Source organism: Strix aluco, chromosome 20, assembly GCF_031877795.1.
Source record: "Strix aluco isolate bStrAlu1 chromosome 20, bStrAlu1.hap1, whole genome shotgun sequence".
Taxonomy (NCBI): domain Eukaryota; kingdom Metazoa; phylum Chordata; class Aves; order Strigiformes; family Strigidae; genus Strix; species Strix aluco.
In genome coordinates, this window is record NC_133950.1 from 11,933,547 (window position 1) to 11,959,094 (window position 25,548).

Below are 25,548 nucleotides of genomic sequence, written 5' to 3' on the forward strand. Positions count from 1 at the left end.
TCTTGTTTTATTCTCCAGTTTGTAGTGGGCATTTGCCCTGTGTGCTGGGAACACTGGAGTCAGGGCTGTGGACTTGCTGGTGCCCGGGGGGGAGCAGAGCAGCTCAGAGTTGGGGAATCATGGCTGCTCAGGCAATGATGCAAGGAAAAGTCCCAGCAGTGGGGGATTTTGAGACTGTTGCTCTGTTTTATGGGCCCTTTGGGCTTGTGTGTGTGGCTTTAGGAACTGCAACCCTGAAGCTTCTCAAAGCAAAAGAGGTTTGATATGGTGCCAGCAAGAAAAGGGCCTTTCCACACTCCCGACGTGGGTTATTGCTCTGCGTTTCTGCAGGCACAACTCACGGAGGCCAGGTCAAAGGCTCCTTGGCATCCCTGTCCTAGTGTGTGCACCCCAGTTACTGCTTCACTGCTCCCCTCAGCAGCAGGGAAGCTCCTGTGCCTGTGTGAAAGCTTTGCAAACAACACCCCATGTTTGAAGATGCAGGGACAAAAGGCTCGGCCTCAAAACCCATCTCAAAGTAGTTTATTTCTTTTTTTTTTTTCTTTTTTTCTTTTTTTTTTTTTTTTTTTTCCTCCCACCTCTGTGATTCCCAAAGTCCTGTACAACAGATCACCAGGTGAAGGTTAGCAAAAACCAACCCTTTGCTTAGTTTCCAAGCCACACAGGAAGGAAAAAAGAAAAAGGGAAGAAAGGAAGGCCGACGAGAGAAGTACGGTCACAAGAAATGCAAAGAGGAAGGCTCGAGGCATGGAAAACCTCGGTGAGAACTGTACACAGGAGCATGGCCCAAGCAGCTACTGTCCCTCTGGAGCAGAGGCATCATGCTCCCGGGACGTGGTGCCACAGGGACCAAGCCCAGAATATTAAACATGTATGAAACCCAAACCCAGCCCCCCCGCCCCAAACAGAACCCCCCGAGAAAGTCAAAGATACTCATTTGCAAAGACTGACTTGTACTTCAAAAGATTTCCTGTGGAATTAAAAGCCCTCGTGGTTAAAAGTAAAACATCCAGCTGGGCTGTGTATAGTGTTTGTGAGCTGATGGGGCTGAAGCCACGGCTTTTCCTTCCCATCTCATCTTTAAAAAGGAAAGCTGACCCAGAGCACAGCGCTGAGGCTATTAGAGTCTCTTTGCAGCCAGTCCACCCTCTGCCAGCCATCCCCAAGTCCACCGCGATGCTTTTAACCTGAATAATGCACAATCCAGAAGAAAGAGGGTGTTTTGTCAAACTGAGTATTGCAAGGTTGGAGGGGAGGAATTGAGACAGCCAGGAGAGACCAGAGCACCGGAGTCCCCCACATAGGCACCACTGCAACGTGTGATTCCTCCTTCCAAAGCACTGAATTAACGGAACGGCTCCTTTGCAGCATGTTTAATGCAGAGGGACGTGCTCGGTGGCCGGCTCGGTGCCTGCTCTGCCAGCCCAGACCCAGCGTGGCCAGTGGAGCTGGGGCAGAGCTGGTGCCACAGCCCCAGCCAGGCTGCCTGCCCACGAGAAACAGCTTGATGAAAAATGCAACAGAGGTGGCTTTGCCTAAATCTAAAGTGGTTTGACACATTCCTGGATGGGGAGAAAGTGTCATGGCTTTTTTTTTTTTAAAAAAAACCCCACACAAACATGTGTAAAAACGTGCATTCAGGAGGGTGGGCACATACACAGCACACCCCTTCTCACCTAGCCCTCAATCAGAAGTCGTGTATGGCATTATTAGGAGTGGGGATGCTGATTATTCGGAGGCAGCATCTACAGGTGTATTCCTCCACTCAAATTGCGCTCTGTGTTATTTCCATAGCCAGGTAATGCAATGGGTTTGCAACCCGCCCCAGCCCAGCTCTATGGGGGGGGACTGTGGGGGCTCCAGGGACGGGCTGTGCACTCACTGGCCATCCTAACCCTAAGGGGATCACGCCTGTCACCCAGGAATAAATGACCAACTGGAGGAGTGAGCTGGCCTGGGAATAGGGCAGAGCTGTGCACACACACACGCACACACGGCTGCAGTGTGGAGCGGGGCAGGAGGGGGTGGCAGAAGGGGGGGCAGTAGCAGCTCTGCTTTGCTATGGGACCATGGACGGGGGCGGGGTATGTGTCTGTGTGTGTGTGTGTGCGTGTGCACTAGGGCCAGGATCAGTCGGCTTCAGTGTGCCCCCACGACACGGCAGCAGATGCCCGCTGACTCGCAGCACAAGCCATTTTGTAGCCAACTGTGTGCCCCATTACCTGCTTGTCATCACTCGGCGCTTCAGCCGAATGTCGAGGAGGGGCGTTTACTCTGTATAAAAGGATGAGCAATATCAAAAGCCTCTTTATAAAAGAAAAAAAAAATGCAACGCATCGCTAGAAAACCTTGCGTCCCAGCTGCAACTGTCCTCCCCCATGCTCCCCTTTTGGGCTTGTTTTTTTGCTACCCCTTTATGTTGCCATTTATCACGTCTCTGCCTACAGAACGCTGAAATACATTTTTTTTTTTCTTTCTTCCTTTTCAAAACTCTTCCATGAATTTCCAAAAGTTCTCCCCGCTGTTAAAAGCCTCGGTGGCAGCGGCGAGATGCAACATGATGCTCCGTGCTGGGCCAGCAGCCAGCCCCTCACACATCGGTGCTTATGCTGCGGCTGCGGGAGAAGGCTTCCCGCATGGCCGAGAGCCGGTTGGGGTTGAGGGCCTGCAGGTTGGCCACGCTCACCGGCAGATCGAGATCTTCCTGGCTCACCGTCTTGTAGCTCACCCGGTCGCCCCCGTTGTGCAGCTCCTCGGGGGGCTCCTGCAGGAAGAAGGTGGGGGGCTCGTACGGCGCGCAGCTGGGGCAGCTGGGCCGGCTCGGGGTTGGCTTCTTGCCGAAGGGGGACGAGGCGTAGAGGGACGGGCCGTTGGTCAGCACTACGTTGCGGTTGCAGTGGAGCGGCGGGATGTGGGAGTGCACGGCGAAGTCGGGCTCCTCCTCGTCCTCCTCGGACTCATCCTTCTTGCAGCAGTAGTACTGAAATAGGATGGCCCCGTGGGGTCTCAGCTGGCATCCCGAAACGCCCACCCTGCCAGCGAGGGGCTGCTCCATGCGTGCCAGCCCTGGGGAGCAGCAGGCAGGGGACACCGGGCTCCCCTCCCCATTGCAACACCCTTTGGGGCCCACATCGGCCTGGCCTTACCTGGAGCCTACAGTAGCAGAGGACGGCGATGATACAAAGTAAAATGACAGTCGCTAATATTCCACCTGTGATGACCACGGTCCCGGCTGTCATCCGCCCTCTTCTCCATTAACAGCCTGCAAAAGCGAGCACACGGGGTGACGGGGTGAGGTGGGGGCCAGGGTGAGGCTGGTGCTGGGCGATGCGTGGTTCCACAGATTCCCAAACCCTCAGCTCACCCGGGGACTAGAAACCAGGAGGGCTCTGTGGGAGGTGACGGGCAGGATCAGGCCAGAGCCTGGCACTAGGCGCCTGTGAAAGCCATCAGGGAGGTCCCGTCCCCCCCTGAGTGCCACCTTGTAGGCACAGGAGGATAAAAAAAAATTCATGTAGCGGGTGAAAGTTTTAGTGAACAGCAGCTCTGGGGTCACATTGGGCTCTTCTGCATGCAGGAGGGGGGATCCAAAGGAAATAAAACCACCTGCCCAGTGCCCGTGGCACCCAGCGCACCCTCCCAGCTCCTGCCTGGTGGCAGAGAGCATCAGTGATGGGAGAAGGAGCTTTCTGAGCTGTACACATTTTTCTCTGAGCCTGTAATCCATTTTCCCCGTGAAAACAGTGTGGTATTTTAATTTGGAATAACTGGAGCTTCTAAGTGAGCCTTAATGACTGCAGGGACAAGCGCTCTCCCCTCCCTGAGCAGCGAGTTGAGGTATGGGATGTGTCTGCCTGCTGCAGGAGGCACCAAGCTCCTCACCTTCACCATGGTCAAGCCGTGGTGTTGGGGGGCTGTGGGGGCACCCCAGGATGCTGCTTCTGACATCCTTGGGTGAGCTGTTCATTCCCAGCACAGCAAATACTGCAGCTGGGACACAGCGTGCTGGACATCATCGAGACACTGCGGCTCAGCTTGGCCCCACGCTTGCATTTTGGGGTACCACCAGCACCCTTCTCTCCCTGGATTCCCTTAGGGGAATCTGGGTGCTGACACAGACGTGGCAGCGGTGGAAGGTCCCTGCTGTTGGCACTGCTGGGCTCACCCAGAAGGCAGATGCTATGCATCATGCACAGCCCCACAACGGCAGCATGAGTCTTGCTCTGCACATCCCTGACCCGAGAGCCTGTGGGAGGGCTTGAATTTCCCTCCATCCCACGCAGAATAAGACCAAGCTCTTTGCCACAGGAAGGATGCTGGGGAGACACGTACCTGCCTGCACACACCTGCTAGCAGCTATGCAGACAGCGGCACTAACCCCAGCACCGCTCTGCAACTAAAGCTCCAGCAGCCCTTCAGTGCTGCAAGAGTTGGGCTGGGAACAGGAGAAGCGACATAAATTAAGCAAGAAATTGTACCCTGACCACCTACTCTACAAGTGCTTTAACAAAGCTGGCCTCCAGCTCATGCTATCAGGTTAAAACAAAAAAACCAGCCACCCCAGCCCCAAATTACTTCAGCACCCGAGGAAAAGCAACCGTATCTGTCAGGGATTTAACCCGTTTCCAAAGAAAATAAATCTGTGGCATATTTTCAGGCGCTTAATGTCCTGCTAAAGTTGGGTAAGTGCTGAATGGATAAAGCAGTATCACATTTTATGTTGCTGCTGAGCAGCGCTGTAGGAGGGAAGGTAATTTATAACGATGGCTGAACGTCTTCTAGCACCGCACAGCCACAGGGCAAGCACCAGGCCAAATCCTGCCCTCATTCCTCGGGCAAAATGCTCTGGGGAGGCTCGGGGCGAGGTGGGGGCGCGAAGGAGGGGAATACAGTCAGGGGAAGGGTTTACAAAAAAACGCATTAGTGGTTTAAAAACTTTGATTCCTGCTTAAAGAGGGATGGAGGCACCCGGCAGCAGACCTCGGGCTGCACTGGGTGCTGCGGGCACATGCACCGGCCTGGCAGAGGTGGCTGGAAATGCCCATCTGTGGGGCCTTTCTGCTGCTCCCATGTGCAATCACTGAGCTGCCAAGGCAGGGGTGTGCAGGGCAGGCGTGGGACCTGGCTCTTGGGGTGGCCGGACTCAGCCCTGCAGACTCTCAGGGATGGGCTCTGCACCCATCAGAGAGGATCAGCAGCTTCAGAAGAAGGTGATAGGCAGGGCTCTGGCAGGGAGGGCTCCCCAGCTTCTTCACTGATTAATTAAACGGCAGCCTACCCCGGGGAGACAAGCGAGGGTCATACAGAGCCAATTTTCACGGTTTCTGCCCAGCTGAGGTCAGCCAGATGTGGCATTGCAGCCACTGCTCCATCCAGAGCAAGACCTTTCGCTCCTTTCTCCTCCCATAACATACTTGTCTGATTAAAGCTGCGTACCTGGAAGCATTAAACTCTCCAGCATGCAAAGGGGGAGGAAAGCAGAGCATGTGGAGGCCCATAAGCAGAACAATTCCTGTCTAGACCTCCTTTTTACATTTGTTCCTAATTTCACGCTCCACAGGCTCCCAGATTCATATATTTAGTAATAAATATCCTGGTAAAAGGAAGTGCTTTGCAGCTCTGCTGTGGTCTTGGAGAAAGTATGCAGGAGCCCTGGTATTAGGAACGCAGGCACCGAGAGACACAATCCCAGCAGACGGTTGCTTGGCTTCTTCCTCACCCCTCAGTAACGTTAGGAGCCCTCCAGCTACTGAGGATGCCTGACCCCCCCAGCCCCTCTACCCCATCCAAATCCAGCTCCCAGCACATCCTCCATCACTGCCAGACAGCTGGGAAGGGGCTGCGTGGGATGTTAACTCTGCACAGGCTGTTTGCCCCTGGCCCAGGAGCCCTTTGCTGCAGGAAAGGGGTCCCCAGTGCCATGGGGTGACAGGGGATGGTGCCTCTCGGGGTTACTGGGAGCCGCCGTGCTGGTGCAGGCTCAGGGGAGCTTGGGTGCAATGCTTCCCCCTTCCCCAGCACCCTGCTTTACCTTCCCAGCATGTAAAGGACAGGTTTTGCTGCAACAAACCAACGACACTCCCCTGCATGGTTGCTACAGGCTGCTCCTGGATGAGCTGTTGGGTTTTAGACACAATCCTGGGCCACTTGCCTGCTTTTGCCAGGACATCTATTGCTGCAGCTATAGCAGCACCAGCCCTGCAGCCCTGCAGTGGCTGGGAAGTCCCAGGGTGCAAGAAAATGGCCTTTTCTATTCCTTGCAGCCTGGAGAAGACAGAAGCAGAGCTCCCATTGGCTCCAGTCCCATACTGGTGACTTCTTTCCTCGCTGACACCCCCTGCATGTCTCTGCCATGGCTGAGGACGTGGGCTTTGAGGTCATGCTGTTCACCAGGAGCCAGGACTGCCTCAGCCTCTGCTCCCCCCTTCATTTGGGCACTGCCACAATGGGCTGACAGACCTTCCCGACATGCTGCAGCCCAACCCAGGGGCTGGAGAGGGGCTGGGGGAAGTTTCTCACAAGCAACAAAGAATGGAACAGCACAGAATTGCACTTGACAATGCAGAAAGGAGAATGGGGGGATGAGAAAACATCCCAGGTCACCCCTCCCCCAGCATCTTGAACATGGCCTCTGGACTGCTGAAGGTGTCCGGCACAGGGAGAGGCTGCTCACAGCTGTGCCTTGCTCCTGGGTCAGCTCTGCGGAGACTGGCTGTGCAGCCAGCGCCTCTCGGGACGCCTGCGTGGGAGGAAGGCTTCAGAGCAGCTGGGGGGGGCTGAGCTCAGCCCATCCGAAGGCTCCAGCTAACACCCAGCTAACCGTGGCTCCAAAACGCTGAGCTCCAGGTCTGGGTGCTGGAGTACTCCAACCACAGCCGGCTCACGTGGACTGGCCTGACCCTGCCTGCCGAAGCTGTGGGAGAAGGAGACCTGGGGACTGCTACAGAGGCCACTCCAAGGTTTCTTTTAGAGACCCTCAAATGCCCAGTTAAGCCAGCTCTAGGATTTGCAGGTGTTAAGAACAATCTTCAGACGAGACCTTTAAATGAAAGGGGCTTCTGCCCATCCCATCCCACCCCATCCCATCCCGTCCTCAGGGCAACACAGTCACCCCAAAGCCTTTTGCACTAGCTGAAAGTGCTGTCATGGCAAGCACCAAAAAAACATCCCACTGAAACTGTGCCTGCACAAGGAGACCGTGTCTTACCTGCAAGGAGCTGTAGCCCATGGCTTGTCCTACTGCAGTGCTACCTGCATCCCCCAGCAGCCCTGGGACCTGCTTCCTCTGCAGCCAGAAGCAGCACAGCCCTCTATTTAACAAGGAAGTTGAGAATTGCCCTTATTCACCTGACTCCAGAAGCTGGAGATTTAAACAAAGTAGCCAAACGAGGTGTGAAACAACAACTGGCAGCACAGACATGAGAGCTGGCAGGATTGGTCAGCACTGGAGCAGGCAGGAGCTTAGACCCCACCATAACAAACACACAGGAATAAACACACAGCCAGAAACACCCCAGGCTCGAGGGACACTCGGCCCAAACCTTCTGCATGAGACCTCTGGCCCTTGTCCTGGCCGTCCTGCTGATCACAACAGTGGTCTCATTTGCAGAGGGGAGCGGGGATCAGCTCTGCCCTGCGCTTCCAAATGGCCGAGATGGAAAAAGGAGAGAAAAAAGGAAAAAAAAAAGCCACCCCACCCTTCCCAGGGAGCGGAGGAGGCCAACACCGTGTCCTGAAGTAACACCATCCTGCCTTGCCTTGGCTCTGCTCTGCGCTAGCACATCCCTGGCCGTGCTGCGTGCTTGGCCGAGCTGTTTCTGCACCGAGTCCTGCTGCCGTGCGTGGGTGTCCTCCCCCACCTGGGAAGGGCTCCGAGGGGGGAGTGACCCCGCATGCCAGCACGGCCCCCCAGCTGACCTTCCTCCCAGCATCACGACGATGGCCGGTGGTGGGTCAGCTTGTTGGGTCGCTCTGGGGAGAGTCCTCAATGGGGGCGACATTCAGGTTGGGAAGATTAAGTCCTACGTGGAAACTGGGCGTTGAGCAGCTGCGTGCGGCGGGGAGCACGAGTCTGACCTTCCGTGGTGGAGACTCACAAGCTCCACAGGTCTTTACCTGGGTGGGCAATGCAGCCACTGCCCAGCTTATCCACACACAATGACACTGACATTTCTGACCAAGCCCCACTTCAGAAGAAAGGAAAAGAGCTCAGCAAGAGGCTGGGGAAATGGGAGAGCACGCGAGTGATGCTGGCTGTCTGCGATGCTGCTTCCCCGAGCTGCTGGGTCTTGCTGCTGCTGCTGCTTTTCACCTCGGAGCTGGGTGCAGGCAGCATTCGGGACCCAGGATCTTGGCCCAGAGTAACAAGAAATCACACTATAATAAACTGGCCAGGGTAGACTGGATCCGAGCTCTTGATGCTGCAAAGTCTCAGGGTGAGCCTGGCTTACACTCCCTTGTTGCCCCCCCCACCCTGGTGCCACGTAAGTGCCACAGCTCTGCCCAAGGGTAAACCCAGGGGAGCATCGGTGTGAAGGAAAACCACTGCCCAGGCAGCAACCACCAGCCTGGGAGGTGGGAAAGCAGCAAATAAGTTAGAAGCCAAAGACAGTTTGGTGGCAAATACAGCCTTATTTTTGCATTTCCCCCAGTTCCTGTAATCCTACCCAGTCAATGAATAAGAGCCGGGCTGCTAGGAACAGCCAGGCAGCATGCCAGCAGAAGACTTTGCATTTACAGAGCCAGCGGACAGGGCAGCTGCCAGAAACACAGGCGGGGAACGTGGCTTTCCATATGAAAAACACTTTAGGCAGAAGGCCTGCATCAGTTTTGTTTGCTTTCTCTCTCCCTCCTGAGGCAGCACTCCTGGCCTGAGGGCTGATGCTCTGCGTAAACAGCAGGGATTTAAACAGTCAGGCTTGACCACGGGTGGGCTGGGGAAGGGGCACATGGGACCCATCGCTTCGACAAGACCATCTGAGCACGCCTCAACACACGGACAAGACGAGACGTGTCTCAGCAGTCAGTGCTTCCCCATCTCGGCACAAGGGCTTCCCGTGTGGGACCCCCCTCTATCTCCAGGCACGCCACACTCCAAGTTTCTTTTGAACACTTCATGAGCAGGGGGCAATGAACAGGTTGGATAACCCTACTCACAATTTCCCAGCTCCTCCTGGGTGTGGGAGACAGCTTGGAGATCCCAGCAGCCCTGTCCTCCCATCTGCACCCCTCTGGGACGGCACTCGCTTGGACACTGGCCCTTTGCACAGTGGTTCCTGCTTTCCCTACCCTGAGAAGGGGGGGTTCCACTGCTATTGATAATCCCTGGAATAAGAAGGATTTTTGGAAGTGAATCTATGGCACATCAGAGGGCTCCACCACCTGGGAGATGCAGCCAGATCCGGGCTGCCACTCGCAGGCTGTAACGCTGCTGTGGGCTCTTAAATGACAAATCAGAATGGGGAGCAAAACATTTCACACCCAGCTCAAACTGCATGGCCCTTTCTGGCGGCCTTAGAGCCGTCACCTGGTTTGAAGCCAATTACAGATCTCACCGATATTCTTACAGAGGTAACTCACAGTTCAGCCTGCAGTGACCCCTGCGGCTCCCCCTGCCACTAACGCACCCCCAGCTCTCCTGCCTGCTGAGACAGACCCCAGTACTTCAGCTCCCACTGATGTCCAGACCAGAAACAACACATTTCAAAGGCAATCTATACACAGTGCCTGATAAATTATTCAGCAGATGGGACATTGCTGGAATAATGCTGAGCTCTGCAGAACAGGATCCCGACCACCTCCAGGCTCCCACGCTGCGCGGCTTGGGCAGGGCTGGGATGGCAGCTTGGGGCCAGCTGTGCTGGGGACATGGAAAGGTGACAAGAACTGGGGTGTCAGAGAGCCCTCTCTGCCTGCAGGCACCGGCTCGGTGCTCTTCATGCTGGTTTTAGCATCCTGGCAGTGAGAGTTAAGCCTGGAGGTCCATCAGGCTAATGCAAGATGAGCATCGCGCTGATATCGAGATGTATCCCTCATATTTGCATCAATCATAACCCAGATAAACTCCTTCAGGGGGCTGGAGAGGCTCCTCTCTGCCCATTCTTAGCTCAGCCCTTTACAGCCAGAAATGTTCCCCCAGTGCTCCCAGAGCCGATGGCCAGGCTGAGACAGGGAACAAGGATCGTCAAATGTCAGTGACCGGCTCCTTCTGTCTGCTCTTATTATCATCCAATATAACGATATATAATAACGATATTATATAACATTAAAATTTTATAATCCAAAGTGTTTTGTTAAATGTTTCACGGCAGCCCAAAAACTCCTAGAAAAGCCAGCGCTTTTCTGATAAGTTGTATAAGCTGAGGACGCGCCGTACACGTATCCCTGCAGGTGTCCCTGCTAGCGGTGGCACTGCCAGGGCAGCCAGGCTGTACTCCTCTGCGAGAGCAGCTCATCGGCACTGAAACCCAGCAAGGGAGGCCCAGACTATTCTGGAGATATATCACACAGCAACAGTCACTCTGAATTTTGGGTTTTCCTGAAGCTTAAAGAAAGCAGAAGGTCATGGGACAATTAAGGATCCCCTCCCACCAATTACCATTATTAGATTTTAAGAGAGAGATTAGCTCTTAGTGAGCCGTCTGAATTTTCAGCACACTTAAGCAGGCTGCCTTCAAAGCTCATCGATCTCGGGGATGCCTGCCCCAGCAGCGCGCGAGAGGGAATATGTGCTCTGCAATAATGAGGCAATAATGTCATTTAATACAACCAAATCACGCCTAATGAAAAATAATATTTGCACAGCTCATCAAAGCGGCATTGAGGCTTACTAAGCACAACTCCAGGCATGAATTTAAATGACTGCAGATGCTAAACAGAGTGAAGTGGTGCCGCTGGGGAGGGATGGGGGAAAATGCTGAATCACGTGTGGTGCCCTTGGGAATGTCCCCTTTCAGTGCCCCTGGGGCCACCCCGAAGGTGCTGCTACCTCAGTCCCAAAGGGACAAGGAGAGGTGTCTGTGGACACTTCAGCACCACCTGGAATAAAGAAGGGTATGTTCACCCTGCTCCGTCCTTCTGACTCTCTGTAAAACTGTACAGCCATGTCCTAAAAAGCATCCATACGGACACTAGCGACATCCATAGGGTGTCGATGGGGATGCTGGAGACTTGACGCTGCCGCACACCAGCCCTACCTGGCAGCAGTCCAGGAGAGGTAAACCCAAATACCGGGCCCGAGGAAGGAACGGGTAGAGACATGATGGACTCGCCTCCGGGTCTGCAGCAGGGGCTCGCGGCCAGCCGGTCTCTGTCAGGATTTGAGAGCTGCTGTCAAATCACACCAGAGGGTTTTACCTTCCTCAATCCCACCTTTCACTGCCCAAACAATCACACTCTGCTTAAGTACCAGGAATTATTCCCATACATCAGCTGGAAAGCAGACCATAATCCCAATCACACATAAGCAGCCTAAACTCCTTAAAAAAAAAAAAAGAAAAAAGAAAGTCAGGCTGTCTTTCTACTCTGCATCATTTAACTGTCTCTTGAATTATGGTTTAGTCAGTCTGAGATATTAGCATCATAGAGGGTAGGTTTTGGTATTAGCAGCCTGAGATAAGCTCCACCATCACTGCTGAGTGGGAAATAAGTGAGAGGGTGGGGAGCACCCACCTGCCCACCCCAGAGACTTCTCCTAGCAGGGCAACTTTTCAGGCTGGAAATGTCCCCTGACCAACCTGAAAATCTTGGGCTAGTTTACTAAGAACTAACAATAAATCTTACTCCTGACTAGTACTTTTTCCTGCCCAATTCACTGAGCAGGCGTTGCTCCCTCTGCATCACCACCTCGCAGGAGAGCTCACCGCATCCCCCCAGCCAGGCACAGTCTGCTGGAGTGCTGGCGGAAACATAAAAAAGCCCTTATTGTCAGAAAACCCTGCTGAAATAATGCACCAAAGGTGGAAAGAAAGGAATTTGCCTTCTGAAAGAGCGAGTCTTTCCAGAATTGCTCCATTCACCTGGATTTCAAGCTCTTCAGGCTGAAAAACAGCCACTGCTGCCCTGAGAACCTGATGCCTGAGCCCTGTGGGACCTGGTGCCTTACACCAATAGCTCACACCAGCTTTCCTGCTGTCCCATCTCCAGAGAAATGCCTCGAGAGCAGGGTTTCACAGCTCAGACAGGACTGCTGGGGCATGCAGATGGGAAGAGACTCACACAGAGTCACTGGCTGAGCTCTCGGCAGGTTACAACCCTGGCTGGGAGCTGGAGCTGCCTCCAGGCCCCTGGGGCACTGACACTGCAACTGGGATGGGTCCAGCTCTCCCATCCACGACAGTCCTGGGGACAAAGCTCTTATGGGCCAGGGATGCTGCACAGAGGGAGAGCAAGGTCTTGGCAACAGGGGCAGCAGCTCTCATGGTGGCTCTCCCAGCAGTGGCTGCTTTAGCTCCAGGGATTTGTTGGCTCTGGCCGTGCAGTGGCGTCTACATGGAGCCTCATTGTAGCGTCTGGGCTGGGGGAGATGGACTGAGTCAGCCCTGCTGGGATTCAGCCCTTTGCTATTAGAAACACTACGTGCTTCCAAGCTTGTGTTTGCACCTTTTAGCTTTTGCCTCTGGCAGCCACAAAGCCATGCAGACCCCTGCGTGGCACGGAGAAGAGCAGCAGGGGATGCAGCCAGCAGCCAGCCCCAGCTGCACGTTCAGCCTTTGTGCGACATCTGAGCTAAAGCCCTGGTTCAGCCCAGGGCCTCTGGCCTCGGCTCCTCTCTGGCTCCAGCAAATGAAGCAGTACCAAGCCTGAGAGGGAAAGCCTTGCTATGCCAATACCCATTTTACAGAGAAGGGAAACTGAGCCCTGGGCTGGTTAAGGCTCTGCTTTTGAAGATATGTTGCTTGAAATCTATCAAATATCAGCCCATTCTCAGACTAAGGTGGTTTCTCCTAGGCCAGGCACTGGGTAAGCTGCGAGCTGGGATCAACTCCACTCTCCTTCCACCCTCCACGCCAGTGGTTGGTAAGGATGAGTCCCCACACCTGACCCGGTGGCCCCTGCAGATGTCCTGAGACACAGATGAGCCATCGATCCTGGGATGCAGATGAGCCATCGATCAGGGGCTGGGGAAGGAAGGACGTGTACAGTGTACGCTTCCAGTAAATAATAAATCCAACAGCTTTACATTTCCCAGAGGTATGAACACAGCTCTGCAGGATGGGAAGATCCTCAGCAGGTTGAAGTCTTTGTGAGCTGCACAACTTGCTCTCATTTGCTCAGGATTCACAGACCTGAACAGGCTGGGGTGGAGGGAGAAGGGCGAACCATTTCCTTGGTGCTCATTAAATGCAGCAACCTGAGAGCTCCAGGGACCACCCTCCACCCAGCTGCAGCAATGGGTGGGAGGGGGACCAGCACCCCTCTGTCCTTGCCACCCCTGGCTGTGGGTGCTGGCTGATGGCTGGTGACACCTCCGGCAGCCCCACACTGTCCCTCAGCACCCTGTGGTCACATGCCATTTCCTGGGCTCCAGCTCTCCATGCAACCCACTTATTCCTCATCAGTCCCCGCTCCTCTGCCCCTGTGACACAGACTCCCTGCAGTGTGACCTGGGTCTGTGCTTCCAGCTCCTGCTGCTGCATGACACTGGGTGAATCCCTGGGTGCTGGCTGTGGCCGACCACCCAGCATCTCCCAGGACAAGCCCTTGGGACTGCCTGAACAACCACTCATGCACCAGCAGCCCGACCTGGGATCTCCAAAGAGATATATGTTCTTGCCTTAAAAAAAAAAAAAAAATCATAAAAAAGGATAGGGAGTTTCCATAGCTACAGCTTTACATTGCTCTGGCAAAGGCTCAGGTTCAGCTCGTGTAACAAGAACCAAGCAGAGTGTTTTTCCCACTCCAGCCCAGCAAGGTAGCATGGTGCATGAATAAAGAAGTGAAGAGGGGAGAGACAGCTCAGTGATTCTGGAAATAATGCATAAATGTTAAGGACTGGCATAGGGGGCCTGCGACTAGCACTGCCTCCCTGTCCTGCCTGACCCATGGCCTGTATGGGGCACAAGTTGCATTTGCAGTGGGGAGGGAAGGAGCCCTCACAGCCCCCCTCTCGCCAGCACGGCAAGCGAGACACGCACCTCCATGCCTCTTGACGTGGTCAGAAGCCAAAAACTGCTTCACTTAAATTGCTGTCTGCATGGTGCTCCCAGGGCTGGACTTCCAGAGAGACGGGGAGCCGGCTCAAGCAGTGAATCTGCAGAGATTTAGTGCTGCTGCCAATGCAGAGTCACTGTCCACAGGACCTGGGAACGCGGGGACATCACCTCTTAGGGCTGGTGCCTTGACCACGGCTCATGGGGAAGGACACACACACTTGCAAGCCCCTCTGGTCGTGAACAAGAGGGCAATGGGCTTCCTCATTGCTTGTGACCAGGAGTCCTCCTACAGGCAGTAAAATCTCCTTATGTTATCCTTTTTAATAAGGATTTATCATTGCTGCATCAGGGGAATTAATACAGACTGTCTGAGAGGGTAATTTTCAGATTCTTGGCAACTTACACTGAATCGGTTCCAGTAAATTTTCCTTTTTTCCTCACCTTAATTCTGTTATAGCTTTTCCTGGGAGATAAAAGAGGGAGCGATTTAACTCAGAGGAAAAAAAAACCAACCCTCAACATCAAAATCATAAGCAAAAAAGAGGAAAAGATAAAGTAATTCATATAGCTCAGCTGAAAATGGTCATTAGGCGAATAAAGAAACAGAGAAAAACCTTCACACAAATTGCTCTACTCGAAACCATGTGGGCTTAACAGAGCTGCTGGGATCAAATGTTTGAAATATCGACTGTTCCCAGGGACAGCATCTTTCAGAAATCAAAACACATGTGATGGATCTTTTTTGCCTAGCGTCAGCATTAAGACAACGCAACCCCTGTCTTTGAAATGACTCCTTGATGCTAGAGAGGCCCGGGAGAGCGATGCGGTGGTTCACACTCACTCTGCCATCTTCTCACCATCCCCAGGAGCCAAAGCAATGCTGCCGCCAGCACCGAACGGCACGGGAAACTGAGGCAGGCGAGGCTGGTGGGGCAGGGAGCTCCCACCGCCTCTGCTGGCGTCAGGCTCTGCACTCCCAGCTCCTCGTGTTTGCAGCAGATCAGTGCTGGCATCTTCCCGAGCAGGCTGCAGTTTCTGCTTTCCTTGCTTAAATGATGCCTGACTTGCAGCACCTCAAAGGACTAGAAAATGTCAGGTATCCTCTCTTTGAAAGTCAAGCCTTAGACCAGTGTTCCGGATCACTCCTGAGTGTCTGAGCCCTTCCTTGGCCTTGCTGACCGGTGGACAGGCCAGGGTTCCAACAGCAGCTGTACTTGCCATGGTCTGGGCTGTGCTTCCCGCAGCCCCAGGGGGGATCAGATCATGTACCCCTCTAGGGATGTGCATGCAGAAATGCCTCCATCCATCCTGGAAAGCAGGAGAAGATTCATACGCCAGCACTGCCCCCCTCCACCCTCCGAATCCCAGCTGAATTTCACCTTTCTTCACTTGCACAGTGAGCTCGCTTCGCTTGAACGTGTTGGCTTGAGCTCGTTGGGAAGCAGGTATGTTATACTGTTAAACAACACTTTCTGCCCAGAGCTCATCTTGCAGCCGTGAAGAACTGGGAACCCACAACCAAAGTAGCAAAACCTTTCACTGAACCGATGCTGATTTTCTGAGCTCTCTAGACATCACCCTGGCCACGCTGATGCTGCAGTACCACAATGAGCACTTCGTTAACAGCCAGCCTCAATGGTAAACCATACAGAAACCTGCTTAACAGAGAAGTTTAAGTCTTACAAAACCCTGCAAATGTGGGCAGCTTCACTGCCCTGTGCCTGGTTGGCAGACCAAAGCCCATCGAAATGCAGGCGCCCGACTCGTGCTGGAGCTCTGCCTGCGGGAGATGCCCCTCGCAAGGTTAAACAGACCACAGGTCTCCTCTGGGAATCGGGAGCACATTCACTGCTCTCTCAAAACACGGAATCATAGGGGGGCCTGTTTAATAAAACACCCTGCAACCTGGCTGCCACTGCTCCTGGGCTTGACAGCGGGGAGATGGGGTAGCACGTGGGAGCGCAGGAATTTCCACTGTGATCACAGGATGCTTCAGTTCTGCTTCTGGTTGGTTTTATTAGGATGTCATGAAACTGCACAAGGTTGTGATATTCGGGTTACATGGCAATGTTAGCATTCCTATCAACCAAAGCACTTTTTCTTTTCATGTTCCTGCAAATATTCTCATCTGTATTCATTTTTGGAAATCTTCTCTTTTTGAGCAAATCCCAAGCACTGGCTACTACAAGACCCCAGTACTACGCATTTCTGAGAGTGGGCAACTCTAATCCCCTGCAGTTCACAGAACTGCTGTAGCCCAGCAATATTCATGCTTTATATTTACTCCCAGTCAAGTCAGGAAGTATTTTAAAGACCAGCCCTTTGTCTGCCAAACCTAACATTCAACAATAAAACATAATATTTACAAAGATATCCAGAAAGTAAGATCAGCGCTTGGTTTCTCAGAAACCAGTATCACAGTCTTGTGTTTTCTATAACCTATTTTGTTTTATTTAAAAATACAACAAAAACAAAGATGTGATGCCAGAAACACAAGGCAAAATATGTGCAACCAAGAAAACCCCACTTTCTGTGGGCTGAATCTGCTCCCACGAGCTACTGTGAGAATCAGGAATAACTCTTGAGAAGACAGTAATGCTAAACTGTTGAAAATCAGAAAAAGCAAGCTGGAACTGTCTAATATTAATTGCATATATGTTATGCTTGTCTTTATCTCAAGGGGCTACGCCTGCCCACGGGATGTCACATCCAGTGCTGGCCAGAGGGGATATCAGCCGGCCTCCCCTGCAGGGATCACCCCGCTCACAAACCTGGATTGAAGCAGCCGTGAAGAGGCAGCAGCCCCCAGGATGAAATCCCGGCTACCCCGCTCCTCTGCTCTGCGACGCCCTGCACGGTGGACACCTCCGGCACTCCTTACAGCCCAGAATTAGGCACAGGGGTTTTATGTGCCCGAGGTGTCCCGGGAGCTTCTGCCCGAGCCGCAGCGAGCTCAGCGATGCCAGCACCCGGCGCTGCAGACCAGAGCTGCCCTTCTCTGTGTATGTCTTGGGCTTCAGCATAATCAGTAAGAAAATGGTTTTGGTGACGCCAGGATCAGAGAAGTCACCTGGAGGGGTTTGAGAAACACCTTTCGAGTGCTTTAATGCGTTTGGATGGAGAAGGGGGTCCAGGGGCACGCTCTTGGCAGAGCTGCAGCCACGGGCAGCAGCTGAACCACACAGCTTTATGCCTGTCTCTGCACAGGGAAAGGCATCTCACAGGAAACCCATGGGACAGACATAAGTTTGAATTATTCCCCCAGCCCCTCCTTTGTGCAATATAACAATACAATCACAAAATTCACCTAACAGCAAACCCAAATCAACACTTATTATCCCAACTCCACTCCCACTCTCGCAGCATGGCTGTTTTTCCCCAGATCCCACCACTAATCTTTCCAGGGCTTAGCTACCCAGCAGGTGACACCAATCAAACCAAAACACCTCCTTTTCCTTCCACATGAGAGTCTTATAAATTGTATGTCTGTAAATCCCTGCTTGCACCAGCTTGCAGAGGAGACAGGGAGAGATCCCCAACAGCGAGGCCATGCATTTCCTAGGCCACCCTCCCGCAGCCAGGACACCGCAGCACTTGCTCAAACCTGAGCCTCTGGCAGCCTCCGATACTGTATTTTCTCCCCAGTGGGGGAGTTTAGCTTGGATTGCCGCAAAAGGCATCATGTCTTGCTATGTAACTCACGTATATTGAGACAACTAAAGAGTGACAACATGCATGCTATTGTTCTGCAGATGCAAGGGTGGGAAACCAGGAGGAAGAAGGAGCATCACTGCCTGCAGGGCCAACGCAGGCAGACACCGGTTAGGGAGACCCTCCCCACGCTGCACAAGCTGTAAGCTAGCTATGAAGGCAGGCAACAGATAAAGGAGAGAGTTGATGATTTGCCAAAGCTCAGGCAGGAAGACCCACAAGTCTTAAAAGAAATCCACTCTGAGAGCAAAGGGAATCCAGATGTAAATCACACGGCAGAGCTCAAGCTGCACCCTCTGCTTAAATGGGGAAGCAAACGTGGGTTTCAGAACAGGAGCTCTGCACTGGGATTGCACTGTCCCTGCAGGACACCTCAGAAAATACTGTATTATTTCTGATGAAAAGAACCAAACAACCCAGAGGAGCGAAGGTGGAATATTGGGAATAAAAATGAGCAAAGCTATTTGCAGGTAAGTTATTTTTCTCACAGGCAACGGTGCCTGTAAGTGGATGTTTTAGCAGAGCTGCGATTTGCGCTCTGCAACGCAGCGGCTCTGGGGACTCGTCTGGCACTTGCCTGTGAACTCCCTCGGTCTCCCGGCACGCTCCCGCACCCTCACAGCAAATACCCGCTTTGAAGGAGCCTGTGTATCATCTTTTACAACAAAGTCCAAGACGTCTCTCTGTTATGATCGGTGCCAGTTTACAAGTCTTTGAATCTCGAGACATTTTTATCCGCTTCAGTGGAAGTGAACTAAGCTGGGGAGAGGCTGGGGGAGATGATGACTTCTGAATCCATCACAAGGCTGCGGCAGTCCCCAGAGGGTTTCAAAGCAGCCACATCACCCAGCAATCTGGATATTTATCCTCCCCCAGGCAGCCAGTTTCCTTTCATTAATGCTGATGTGTTTTTCCCTTTAACCTCAAACAGTCCGAAACTCTCAGTGAGTAAAGAGACAACCTGGCTTTGACTGATGCCAGCTCTGCAGGCACACGCGGAACAGGCAACGCTAGAAGAGGCCACTTCTGTCCATTATGGTCCAGCCTAGATCTTCAAGCAGCTGAGGAACAAGGGACCGCTCTACACAGGAAAAAAATGAAACCCCGAAGGACTTTTCCTCTCAGTTTGCTGAGAGTCCCCTCCAGCAGAAAAGAAAGAACTCCCAGCTGTGTGGTACACCCACCGCTTGCAATTCCCCCAATATAATGAGCTTATGAGCTTCTGCGGCTCAGACCCTGTGATGAACTTGTACCCAGAGAAAAGCCATAGCATGGCCTCAAAGCCATACCTAAAGCTGGCAGTGCTTGTCCCCCACCTGGCGAGAAGATCATCTCCTTTATCCCCTGACCAAGAGAAGCCAACCAGTGCAGCCTCGGAAAAGTCTAAGCTGGAGTTTAGTGGCAATTTAAAGAAAAAAACCTACAAGCTTTTTCACCAAAGCCTATTTTTCAGGCTGGCAGCTTCCGATGGTTCTCACCATCTAAGTTTTTGTGATTGTTATCTCAGTGACTGACCGTCGGGAGGGCAGGCCTGGAGCACCAGCAGATGAACAGAAGGGAGAAGGCAGACAGGGAGGCACAGGCTGGGGTGTGTGGGCTTTGAACAGCTCTCAACAGCTCTGAACAGCTCTCAACAGCCCTCCACCGGCACCCGCTGCCAGGGCTCCTCTGCAGCACTGACACAGCCTCACGGCAGCACCAGATGAGGCAGAGGAGGCTGGAGCCAGCGCCCAGGACAGGATGGTCCTGCTGCGGGCAGAGCGCTCTGGTCGGCTCCATAACTGCACAGGCACCCCCTGATCTCGCTCCCCCCTCACCTCCCTCTCAGAGAAAATCAGTGCCAAAACTGAAAGAAAGATGTGGGCGACCTCGACGTGATTTCCTCCCCATCATGGCTCTCCAAGGGGCATGAAATTAACGGTGAGAATTAATTCTGTTTGCCCTGGGGCCAAGGTAAGAAGGCAGAGTGATTTCTGCCAGGGGCGCGTGCAGATGAAAGGCTGGTGTGAGTGACAGCAAAGCCACCTCTCTTCCCTTCTGCCACATGTGAGCCGCATCCTTGTCACTGGGGCGAGGGAAGGGGATGATGGCTGGCACTTTGTTTCTGCCAAAAATTCACTCACCCTTCTTTTTCTTTTTTTGTAAGGAGGCTATTAACTGAGCAGGGACATGATGAATAAAGATGTGGGCTGCAGAGTGTCTCCTGCAGTGGCCTCGCTGAGCCCTCCCAACGCTGGCAGACCTTGCCAGCCCCCCCTCTCCCTGCAGAGCCTTCCGCCCTCGTCTCAGGTGCTCAGAGGCGGTTGCTTTATCCACTGCTAATGACATTTATTTTCTTTTCAGAGCTTCGGGGAGGACTCTTTCTCTCGCCCTCCCTGCTGATGTGAATCCTGCTGCCCTATTATGCTGAACTGAGACTTTCTTTACTGTTGAACGGTTGGTGGTCTCCCCTACATCCCCCGTCTGTGCCCCCCAGCCTGCTCTTGCCACAGTCAGATGTATTTTTCCTGGGCTTGATCCAACCAGCACTGAAATAAAGAGAAAAACTTACTTTTTCAGGTTGGATCAGGTCCCTGGCCTGGTGAGGATGGGCTGAGACTTGCTTTTGGGTTTCTGGTAACTTTCCTCTAAAATGTCCTTCAGAAAAAGGCAATTATCACAGTACCATTAAAGCTTTCCTCATTGCACAGCCAGATAACTCACTAGAAGTCTTTTGAAATAACCTTTAAACAATAGATCCTGTCTTGCTTACTGAATGTTTCTGAACTCAACAGTAATGCATCCAGATGTCACCCGTGTCTACTGTAGGCCTAACTATTTCTGGAAACACACCAAGGGCAAATTGCTTGGATAATGTCAGATATCGTTGTGGAGAGAATGTGACAAGTTTCCATCTCTTTGATAAAAGCTGTGGAGCAGAGAGATGTTTCCCAGGGCAGCAGAGCCACGTGCACCTTCAACTCAGCCCAGCACAGGAGCTGCATCCCTCCCCGTAGCTCATGGGCAGGTGCAGGCGGCAGGTGCTTTCCAGCTGGGGAAAAAATCAGGGTTGCTGCCAAGGAAGGCTTGGCAAGCTCACAAACTGCCATGCTGGGTGGTATGTTGCTGCGGGTGGCTTTTGTCCTGGAGGTTAAGAGATGGGGAGAGAAGCATTGGAGACAGCGAGGAGGGGCTGAGCTGCCCCTGTGGCCTGGCAGACTTGGGGATGATGTCTCGGCCTGTCTTGTGCTGTTATTCTGAATGAAGCTGAGCACCGGTTCTGACCCATCACAGGTGCTTGTCTCAACCAGCAAGATAAAACGCTGTCTTAAGTGAGAGGGTAAACAAAACTCCCCCAGCCCCTGACTCATCTCTTGTCTCCACTCCATGGCCTGCCAAGGGGAGCGCCAGCGCACACCGAGGGAGATGCCAGCGCCCGAGTGTCCCAGGCTGCAGCTTGCACTGCTGCCCCCCGACTCCAGTGAGAAATCTGTACTCTTGGCCACGTAGGATGGGGCAAAATCATTGGTGTTGTGATTTTGGCCTAAATCAGCTCCGTTCCTGACCCCTGTCTGCGCTGCCCCTAATACAGGCACCTTGAGAACCACACAGTCCATGGAAGTCAGGTCCTCCCTCTGGTGCCCTGAACTGCTATTAATGGGTCATGGCCTGTTATCAAACTTTCCAGAGAGAAAAGGGTCCAAGGATGTTTCAAAATGTTTTTATGACTTTTAATTTTGATCTCTAACCTTTCCAGCTGACCTCTGCTCAGGGCTGTTCTCACAGGGATTGCAGGGCTCGCAGGTTCCTGAGGTCCCAGCCTTGTCTGGGTTGGCCTCAGCTGTGATCTGAATGTGGCTGAAAGGTCTGAAGAGGGCCAGAGTCCATCACCCAACCTATTTGTCATCCCTCTGCCAATCTGTGGTACTGGGATATATAATTTTTTTCTCAGGCAAAAGGTGAAACGATCCTGCCTACTGTAATAAATTAGATCGTGAGGAGAGAAGGAGATAACACAATGACACGGGAAGAAGTGTAAATTAGAAAGGGAACGAGTTGCAAATTCAACCCCAACACCTGCCACCTCTCCTCCATCCCTTCCCTGCTCTTCTTCAATGTTATAAGTTGCATCACAAGCCGTGGCTGCGGGAGCCCTGCCAGCAACAAGCACCTCTTCACTGGCCATGTCCTTATCCATATCCATGACAACACGACAGCCAGGTACCAGAACACGACGAGTGAGGAGGTACCGAGTTATCCCCATTTCTTACACCAGCACTAATACAGCCAGGCACTGCGCAGCCAGATGAAAAGCTCCAAGTTCCGTAGAAACAGCTTGGCCAGCTGCAAAAACCCCTCACTGACGCAGGTGCAGGGCACCAGGGACGTATCCTGACGTGCCCAAAGGTCAGTGGCACAGACTTCTTCAGCCTGCGAGGATGCAGCTCAGCTCTCTGGGCTGCACATAAATGCCCGAGGGAATTAAGCACCTTTATCTCTTTGAATCTGGCACCCAGCAAAACTTTTAAAGGATTCTGAAGGGGGTGCTCAGGTATGGCTGTAGGGTCAGCAGGTGTTCTTCAGCTTTAGACATGGAAATACCTTTAGAAAGACTTGGGTCAACATTCCACCAATAGCGAGCGGGTCCTCTGTCACTTAGCCACTTCTGAACATGTTCTTATACATTGCAAAGCCCGTGAGACCAAACCTCCAGGCTCGACTCTCGTGTCACCTACATGAGGGTTTGAGGACTGCTGCAGTTGCAATGGAGAAGGATCAGGAGGAGACGTGACAGCTAGACCGATCTCTTTGCTGGAGAGCAAAGAGAAACACGGCGGAGATACAGCCAGTAACCACGGTGCTGGTAACACTCTGCAACTCTTTTGTCCTCAGGTAGGCACAGGTATTTAAGAACTGCCTGTGTTGTAATCTGTGTTCACTGATAAGAAAGCAGAAAGGAACAAACGCTGTTTCCTTCCTCTCCCCTCACATCCCCACATCGTTCGTAAGTGAGAACCGATGTACTGAGGGGTGATAAATCAACATCACTCACTTTGCGGGGGATTTTGTTCAAGTTCTTTATATCTACTGAGCACCAGCACCGTTTAAGAGGTCCTGTCATCCTTCTGCACAGAAATCCTGACATGCAGAGGAAGGAGGTTACACTTCTAATTACAGCTGCACGGTCTTTAAGGTGTTTGAAATCTCTTTTCACCAAGTGACAGCCGTAATGCATCTTTCTGCTCATTTCAGGCTAGATGAAAACCAACCATAAAAGGTTGCAAACAACCTTCCATTATTCACACGCCATCGCAACAGGGCAAGCACCTAAATACAGGTGTGAGGCTAGTTCAGGTGCTTAGTTCACGCACAATTTATGTGAACTATTTTCCCTTAACAGCATTATAATTTAGATGCTTACTCAGTGAAGACAAGATACAATGACTAAAAAACCCCATCGTTCTGGGTACTTTTGCTCAAATGAGGTCACCCAGGAGCACTGCCTGCACTCTAAACATTGGGATGTCTGCCAGGTTTCCTAAAATGACAGGCATCCATCAAGAAAGACTGAAGCACATGATTTTACCATCTAGGTTTTATGCTGATTTCACTGCTCATTTTAGGCTAGAAGACAATCTGTTGAACCTCAAAGTGCAATCTTCTCTTACCTTTAATTTATTCTGTCAGAAAACTGTCTACCTTAATGAATATGAGCACACCCCCACTACCTTCCAAGTTTGGTGATCTGTTATGTCAAATATAAATAATCCTGTCTGAAACCAGTCGATATGGGGAAATGAAAAGCCATCTTCCCTTGGGGGATTTCTCTCTCCCTCCCACAACCCCCCCGAGCCTGCAGACTACCTTTAACGTACTGAGCAATGTCCATGTGCCTCTGAGAGCGCAGACCTGGACGGCTGCTGTATTAACCAAATAGTGACAAAACCAACCCACAGACGATTGTGCTATCGCCTTCCTTGTGTTCAACTCTGGGCTCCTGTCCATCACCATTGCTTCGTTGCGTGGGAGCTAGTGGGTTTGCTGCCTAACCTGGGGCTGGGGTGGTCTCTACAAACTCATCTGGATGGAGTAGGGGGTTCCTACGTCCTTTGGGGCCAGGACATGAGATAGGAACAAACCTTTGTCCTAGATGCATGGCTCCAGGTGAGATGCCCAGCCAGGCGAGCGAGAGAGGCCGGGTTCAGCCCCACGCTGAGCGAGCGTGCAGAGGAGGACGAGCTGTCCCCGGGACAGAGAAGGACACGACCCACACACCCCGGCACGGCACGGGATGGGGGCAGCTTTCCCACCCCATCCCTGAGAGATGCTTTCATGACCTCCTTTACATAGGCATGGCTTTGAAACTAAAGATGTTGTAGGACCAAGGAAACCCAAGCCAGGAGCACCCCGGTATTTTTCATCCTGGGCTGAGGTGGTGGGACTTGACCAGCCCCCTCTGAGACAGGCTATCAGGGAGCGGATGCTGTGCAATTCTCCATGTCCCTATTCGCTCTGTCTCCCTCCTCCAAATCCCTTCCCAGCCCCAACTCTCGCAGCCGGGGCTCCCCTCTGCCTGCTTCCCTCCTTGCAGGCGTTCCCCCGGGACGCGGGGGTTCGCTGCCGGTTCCCCCGGAGCAGCAATCCCACCGCTGCTGAAAGGCACTTCAGGATGCACCGGGAGGAGGGAGAGGGAAGTAACCAAGGGGAAAAGCACCGCAGAAGCCCCCCCCCGCCCCCTCAGCGATGCGAAGGACGGGGAGCAGGAGCCCAGGCAAAGCCGGGGGAGGTCCGGAGCCTCCGCCGCTCCGCCGCCCTGCCCTCCCCGCTTACCTTCAAACGGGGGAATTGGGCTGGATCTCTCAGGTGAGGACCGCGTCTCCCGAAGTCTCCAGCTCGGAGAGCATCAATGCGAAAATAAAGAATTTAAAAAAAAAAAAAAAATTTAAAAAAAAATCACGCTAAAAAGGCGGACGCCAGCTCACGGTGCCGAGCAGACGAGCCGGCAGCAGCCACCCTCTCGGCACATGGCCGGGCCCGGCAGCAGCGGCTCTGCGGGGGAGCGCTCCCTCCCCGCCCCGCTCCCCAGCGCCGCCGGGGCCGCCAATGACGGCGGCGCGGAGCGGAGCGGCGCCCCCCCGAGCCCCGCACCGGGGCCGCACGGGCAGCGGCGCGTGCTGCCGGCCCCCCCCACCCCCCCACCCCGGCACCGCACCGCGGCGGAGCGGGAGGCGGCCACCGGGTCCGTGTCCGTCCCGTGTGTCCCGTTCCCCCCCCTGATCCGGGATGCGGGTCTGTCCTGGCCATCGCGGCCGGGCCTCGGAGTGGGGGGAGACCGGGGGCGGCCCCACGGAGCCGGTCACCCCCCCCGGAGGTGGGTCACCGCCTCACAGAGGCAGGTCACCCCCCCATGGAACCAGGTCACCCCCTCACAGAGCTGGGTCACCCCCCACAGAGCCGCATCGCCCCCCACGGAGCCAGGTCACCCCCTCCCATAGCCGAGGGACACCGCAGTATGGCCGAGGGAGCCTCCATCCCCGGGGCTGGCGCAGGGAAAGCATCCCCCACCCCCCCGCAGGGAAAAAGGGGAGAAAACCAAGGCAAACCCCCGCAGCATCCCTCATTTAGCCCCAGGAGGGTCCCCAGGCATTTTACACTTTCTCCCCTGCACCGTTTCTCAGGAGCTGCGCTGAGGGTTTTGCTGTCT

At 53.4% G+C, this 25,548-nt stretch overlaps 1 protein-coding gene across 1 annotated transcript; it reads right to left on the reverse strand.

Moving 5' to 3' along the window:
* On the reverse strand, positions 1-25,347 carry FAM163B (family with sequence similarity 163 member B). The gene is made up of 3 exons (XM_074845930.1): positions 24,675-25,347; positions 3,147-3,262; positions 1-2,980 (listed from the first exon to the last, which is right to left on the reverse strand). Exons 2-3 carry the CDS (start codon positions 3,237-3,239, stop codon positions 2,591-2,593), a joined length of 483 nt encoding a protein of 160 aa, XP_074702031.1. The 5' UTR covers positions 3,240-3,262; positions 24,675-25,347; the 3' UTR covers positions 1-2,590.
* Positions 25,348-25,548: the final 201 nt, after the last annotated feature.

Excerpts from the sequence above, each read along its gene's own strand:
- FAM163B (XM_074845930.1), bottom strand. The coding sequence starts at position 3,239 with ATGACAGCCGGGACCGTGGTCATCACAGGTGGAATATTAGCGACTGTC. Across the intron at positions 2,981-3,146 it reads TCTGCTACTGTAGGCTCCAG|TACTACTGCTGCAAGAAGGA; the intron begins GTAAGGCCAGGC and ends ATCCTATTTCAG.